We start from the raw sequence: 6,197 nt of genomic DNA on the forward strand, positions 1-6,197 counted from the left end.
CTGCTGCTGCTGCTGCTGCTGCTGCTCCTACTGCAGCGGGCGCCGCCGCTGCTGCGGCGGCTCCGCCGGCATCGGCGGCGCGCCTGCAACAGCAGCAGCAGCAGCAGCTCTCCGCAGCTGCAACGGGCGCTGCAACAGCAGCAGCAGCAGACACAGCAGCAGCTGTCGCTTCTGTTGCTGCTGCAGGAGTCACTGCAGCAGAAGCAGAAGCTCTCAAGCTGCTGCTGCCGCCATCCGCCGTTGTGCTGCTGGAGGGGGCCTACACCTCCTGTGCTAAGGGAAAACTGGTAAACTGCAGCTGCTGCACTTCTTGCTGCTGCTGCTGCTGCAGTCCCTGCTGCTGCTGCTGCAGTCCCTGCTGCTGCTGCTGCAGTTCCTGCTGCTGCTGCTCTTGTTTTGCTCGTGCGTCGTTGCCGCTACTGCTGTTGCTGCTGGCTTACGAAGGCAAGTGCGTGCTGCTCTTACGTTACGTTCTGCAAATAGTTGATCTGCTGCTGTTGCTGCCGCTTCTGCTGTTGCTGCTGCTGCTGCTGCTGTTGCTGCTGCAGGAGCTGAGTGTGAGCGAGGGAGAGCCGCGCTTTGGAGGCAGCAAAGGCGCAGTTTCTGTTTTGGGATTCTTCTTTTTTCCTTTTGTGTTATCTCCTTATATAAGTGACACATTTGGAGCAGCAGCAGCAGCAGCAACAGCAGCAGCAGCAGACAGGCCTTGGCAGCGCCCTGCTGCTATAGCTGCCGCTGCTGCTGCTGGGGGAGGGGACGAAGTCAGGCTGGCGGACGCAGCAAGCGGCAGACTGCCGCTGCCGTCTGAGCCCCTGGAGCGGCAGCAGCAGCAGCAGCAGCTGCTGCTGCTGCAGCAGCAGCAGCAACAGCAGCAGGAAGACGTGTTGAGCTGCCTGGGCGTTCCCGACCCAATTATGTCACTTGCACATTATTAATTTGAAGCAAATGAACGTGCTGCTGATCGAAACAAGTCTGCTGCTGCTGCTGCGGCTGCTGCTGCTGCTGCTGCAGGCAGATGTGATTTGCAGTGACTATTTCCGTGGATATTTGCATTTATATTTATTGTTTTTTATTTTATAATTATTTATTATTTTTAAAATGGAAAATAAAAATAATTGTTTTGTTCTTTCATCTTTTGTCTTCGATTTATTTCCGCTTTTTGTTTTCGGGGCCTCTACAAAAGAACGGCGAACCAAACCCTAAACCCTAAACCCTCGTTTTTGGCTGTTGCTGTTTGCAGCCACCGACGGCTTCGCTGCTGCTTCAGTTTACTTTGGCTGCCGTTTGCGTCTCTGCTGCTGCTGCTGTTGGGTGCTGCTGCAGCAGTGCTGCTGCTGCAGCAGTGCTGCTGCTGCAGCAGTGCTGCTGCTGCTGCTTCTTCCCCAGAGAAGCAGCAGCTGAGTCCTTTTTCATAGATTTAGGTTTTATTATAATATTTTTTTAGTTTAAATTCTTTAAAGACCAAAGGAAAGAAACAGAAAGACAAAAATGCAGCAGCAAGAAACGCCGTGCAATCTGTAGGCGCGCATGCATGCCAGGTGTATGTACACTTCAAATATATGTCTTTATCTATTTATTTATTTATTTGTTTATTTATTTATTTGTTTTGAATATATATATGATGAATTTAGATATTAAAATTGAAAGTATTTGTTTATAATAAATGGACACTGCGGGCTCCACAGGTATAGTGCATGCGCATTTATATGAATAAAAATAAATAAATAAAAATAATTAAAAATAGACACTGATAAATATTAATGAATATTAATCAATATAAATAAGTATAAATATAAATAAGTACGTTTGTATTAGAAGGTAAACACAAATATTTATAACAGACAGTGACCCATATGGCTTATTTTAACCTATATATAAGTATATATAATATATATATACATATACATATATATATATATATACATGTATATGTATATATATATGTACATATATATTATATATATATATGTAGTATCTATATTTATATATTAATATACAATATATATATAGATATAATTGTCTATATATACATGTAATATATATATTTATAATGCATACATAATATATATATTATATCTGTAGATATATTTGTATATCTATGTAAATAAATGTGTACTATATGTGATGTAAGATTTTACTTGTATATATAAACTGAATTTAAATTGCTGAGAAGTGGATATGGAGCGCATGCATGTAAGTGCGAGTTTAATTCATTTTAAAAACGAAAAAAAATAATTAAAAGTTTTCGAATTCTTTTATTTATATTTATTTGCTTTTGGAGTTTGCCAATTGCAGATTTTCCTACAACGAGAATAAACGCAGCAGATCCGATAGTGGGGCTTCTGCTGCCAAAGTAGAATTTCGAAATAAAATTTGGGGGAAAATAAATTAAATTTGAATTAAACTTGCATTATTAAAGTTAATTTAAAATAATATTCTTGGAAAAATAAATTAAATGTTCAGTTATGAATACTTTTCATGAGAATGCGCATTTTTGCAAAATTGGTTTTGGTCCACGAGCAGGTGGCTGCATGCAATTAGAAGGGTATTTCCGTTGAATTTGATAAAATGTTTATATTTATGTTTTTAAATAATATTTGTATTGAAATAGTTATATTATTTAAAAAGAATATTAATATAAAATTGAGAAGAAGATATTTGCATCGATCCACGTTAAGACCCGATCGGGGGGTTCGTTGAGGTGCACAGACACCTGGCGAGCTGCAGCAGCAGCAGCGGCGGGGAAAGCGCGAAGAGGCGAGAAATAAAGAAATACATGAATTGAAAGAATAAATTGAGGAATTAAATATAAAATAAAAGAAAGATTTGCTGCAGAAAGAACCGAAAAAGTCCAAATTAGATCTCCCGACACACAGGAGAAGAAAAGCTTTCATTGGCGCAAAGCGCTTCTTGAAATAGACAAGTATATTTCTCGTTTCTTCTTCTTTCTGGATTTATCTTTTATTCTTTTTCTCCAAAAGCTCTTCAAATTTATTTAAATAATTTACATTTCAATTAATTTGAACCATTTGCAGCTCTCAGCCACAAACATCATTTTAGTGAAGCTTTTCCCCCAAATTCAAATCAGGGCGCAGCACGAAAGGAAATGTTTATACAGGCTATTATGTTTAATGAATAAAGAATAAATAGATTAGCAAATATTTGTTTCATAAAAGAAGCTTTTATATCATATAAAAGATTTTGTTTTAAACAATTAATTATGCACAATATACACATATATATATATATATATATTTTGTATAATAGTTTGTTATTTAAAATATAGACATAATGCAGAGTGGATAGCAGTTGAGTATAATGGATATATAAAATATATAATTAAAGTATATATGTAGCAGATGTGCATTATACAGAATAGAAATAATATACATAATAAATAAAAGATCTATTGTAGAATGGATTTATTATAAATGACAGATATACTACAAAATAAATCTATTAAATAGAACCCTTATATAGTAAATGCCTTATATATGCATTTATTATATATATAAAACTATTAAATATAAAAGATGTATGAAGATCTACTGCAAATCTAAGAGATCTATCATAGAGGAAAAAGGCCAATTAGACAATGAATAAATAGTATAATAATTCCATTCCATAATAACTACATTGAATGAAACATTAATTATATATTTAAAACATCTTTTGAACATTTTAAGAATGTCTATTGCACGACACATGGCTTCGTGAGGTACACAGATATACACAACGCCCCTTCTGGAACCTCTTTTATACAATTTTTTGGCATTTATTTAAAACAATTTAATGCGACAAATAGACATTTAAATGGAGATGTTTGTGGCGAATAAAAAGCCAAAAAAGGCCTTTTGGAAAGTCTTCGTTGCGCCGTTTTTGAAGCTTTTTCAGGCGTGTACGTACACCTCACGGAATGTACGTACAGCCGCTTCTTGGAGCGCTTTTTAATTCTTACAATTTAATTTAATTAAAACAATTAGGAGCAGCAGATCTAGGCCCAGATTTGCCTTCAGTGCTTCTTGATGTGGTGGTGATGCAGCTTTTCTTTTAAGTGATGAAAGAATTTGCCGCTGCTCTTATTCTTATCTCCCCCGTCGCAGCAGTCTTCCTTCTTATCCGGGCTGCATCCGCAGTCTGCTGCTGCTGCTGCAGGTGCGTCACCAGCAGCGGGTGCAGGTGGAGCAGCATCAGGTGCAGCAGCAGCGGGCGCAGGCGCATCAGCGGGTGCAGCAGCAGGAGGTTGTGGTGCTGCTGCTGCTGCATCACAAGCCTTCGAGGGCTCTGCGGCTCCGGGCCTGAACGCCCAGCAGCACATTTTATTTAATTTGCTGCTGCTAAAGAATAATGGAAAATAAAAGCTAGAAAGCTTTAGAAAGTACCTCCTTTTTTCCCTATCCAAACACACCCTCCCACAGTGGTGTTGCGGAACCAAGTGTACATACACCCCAACTGCATGCATGCGAGTAGAACTTCCCCTCTAATAGGAAATTTACAAATAAACGGCAAAGCCTCCGGGCCCAGAGGCTCTCCCAAACTGCTGCAGGGAAACTCGAACTATTCACGTTTCATTCTAAAGAGAAACTGAACTGCCCCAGGAGGAGCTCTAGCAGCAGCAGAACCGAAGAAAAGAGTTTCGCTGCTAAAAGGGTTCGAGAAACCACGCGCCGGCCCTGCTGGCGCCGCAGCAGCGGCAGCAACTGCAACTGCAGCAGCAGCAGCAACTGCAGCAGCAGCAGGCCGGCAGCCCCATCGGGCCGCGGCGGAAGCAGCGTTGCACGCAAAGTCCCCCGCAGACACCGTCAGGAGCGTGGCCACAACCGAATTAAAACTAATGAGCGGCGAGGGGCGCAAGGAAGAAAGCAGGCAGCGAAGCGCGGCCGGCGCTCGAGGTGTCGATACACCCGAGCGGCGGGCGCGTCGGGCGGAAACCGGGGCTGGGATCGGGCGGCGAAGAAGGTGGAATGAAGATGAAAAAGGTGGAATGAAGATGAAAAAGGTGGAAAGAAGATGAAAAAGGTGGAACGAAGATGAAAAAGGTGGAACGAAGATGAAAAAGGTGGAACTAAGAAGAAAAGGCGGAATGAGAGGCGGAAGTACGAGGAAAACGGGGGAAGCAAGAAGACGGCGAAACTAAGAAGAGGATGGAAGGAAGAAGACGACGAAAGGAAGAAGAAGAAAGAAGACGGAAGAAGAAGAGGAAAGGAAAAAGATGGAAGAAGAAGAGGAAAGGAAACAGACGGAAGAAGAAGAAGAGACGGAGGCGAGACTCACTCTGCAGCAGCGTCGGCAGCAGCGAGCTGGCGGTGCATCTCGCGGACCTCGTCAATGGAAGCCTGCAAGAGCTGCGCCTCGCGGGCGTCGAGCGGCAGCTCAATGACGCGCTCAACGCCGCCCGCACCCACGACGCAAGGCACGCCCAAACAGTGGCCACGCACGCCGTAAGGCCCCTCCAAGTAGCAGGAACACACGAAGACGCGCTTCTGGTCCTTCAAGTAAGCCTCGGCCATGGCGACGGCCGCAGCGCCCGGCGCGAAGTACGCAGAGCCCTGCCCCAGCAGCCGCACAATGTCGCCGCCGGCCGCGCGCGTCTGGCGCTCCACCTCGCGGATCTCCGCCTCCGAGATCCACCCCTGGCGCGCGAGCTCGCCGAGCGGCACGCCGTTCACCGTCGCGAAGCGACTCAGCGGCACCATGTTGTCGCCGTGGACGCCGAGGACCATGGCCTGGACGTCGCGGGGGCTGACGCCGAGGCGGTCGGCGAGGAGTCTGCGGAAGCGCGCGGAGTCGAGGACGCCGGCCATGCCGCAGACGCGGGCTGCGGGGAGTCCCGCGGCTTCGCGGAGCGCGGCGACCATCACGTCGAGGGGGTTGGTGATGTTGATGACGAAGGCGTGCGGGCAGAACTGCTTGATGGCGGCGCCGACTTCCCGCAGGATTTTCACGTTCACCGGCAGCAGGTCTTTCCGCGACCACTCTTGGTCGCTTTTCCCCGCCGCCTTCGTTATTCCTGCCGTTATTATCACCACGTCCGCGCCCTCCAGGCTCGCGTAGCTGTTCGCGCCCTGCACCCTCACGCCGTTGTCCGCCACTGCCGCCGTGTGGCACAGGTCCAGCGCCTTCCCCGCCGGCATGTCTGCGCGCCAGCACGCAACCTCCCCAGCCTCTACGCACCAACAGCAGCAGCACCAGCAGCA

The 6,197-nt window shown here is 45.3% G+C and overlaps 2 protein-coding genes across 2 annotated transcripts in view; one reads left to right on the forward strand and one right to left on the reverse strand.

Annotated features, from left to right (window-relative positions):
* ETH_00005295 (uncharacterized protein) overlaps positions 1-935 on the forward strand; it is a gene marked incomplete at both ends in the record, with an annotated part of 1,350 nt that extends 415 nt beyond the window's left edge. The window contains 2 exons of the mRNA XM_013372450.1: positions 37-287; positions 549-935. Coding sequence (XP_013227904.1) covers positions 37-287; positions 549-935 — 638 coding nt within the window. The remainder of the gene's footprint in view (positions 1-36; positions 288-548) is intronic.
* Positions 936-4,012: 3,077 nt separating this feature from the next.
* On the reverse strand, positions 4,013-6,134 carry ETH_00005300 (lactate dehydrogenase; the record flags this gene model as incomplete). The annotated part of the gene is made up of 2 exons (XM_013372451.1): positions 4,013-4,298; positions 5,275-6,134. 2 exons carry the CDS (start codon positions 6,132-6,134, stop codon positions 4,013-4,015), a joined length of 1,146 nt encoding a protein of 381 aa, XP_013227905.1.
* Between the last annotated feature and the right edge of the window lie 63 nt (positions 6,135-6,197).

Source organism: Eimeria tenella, genomic scaffold (assembly GCF_000499545.2).
Source record: "Eimeria tenella Houghton genomic scaffold, Eth_scaff1, whole genome shotgun sequence".
NCBI classification, from domain to species: Eukaryota; Apicomplexa; class Conoidasida; order Eucoccidiorida; family Eimeriidae; genus Eimeria; species Eimeria tenella.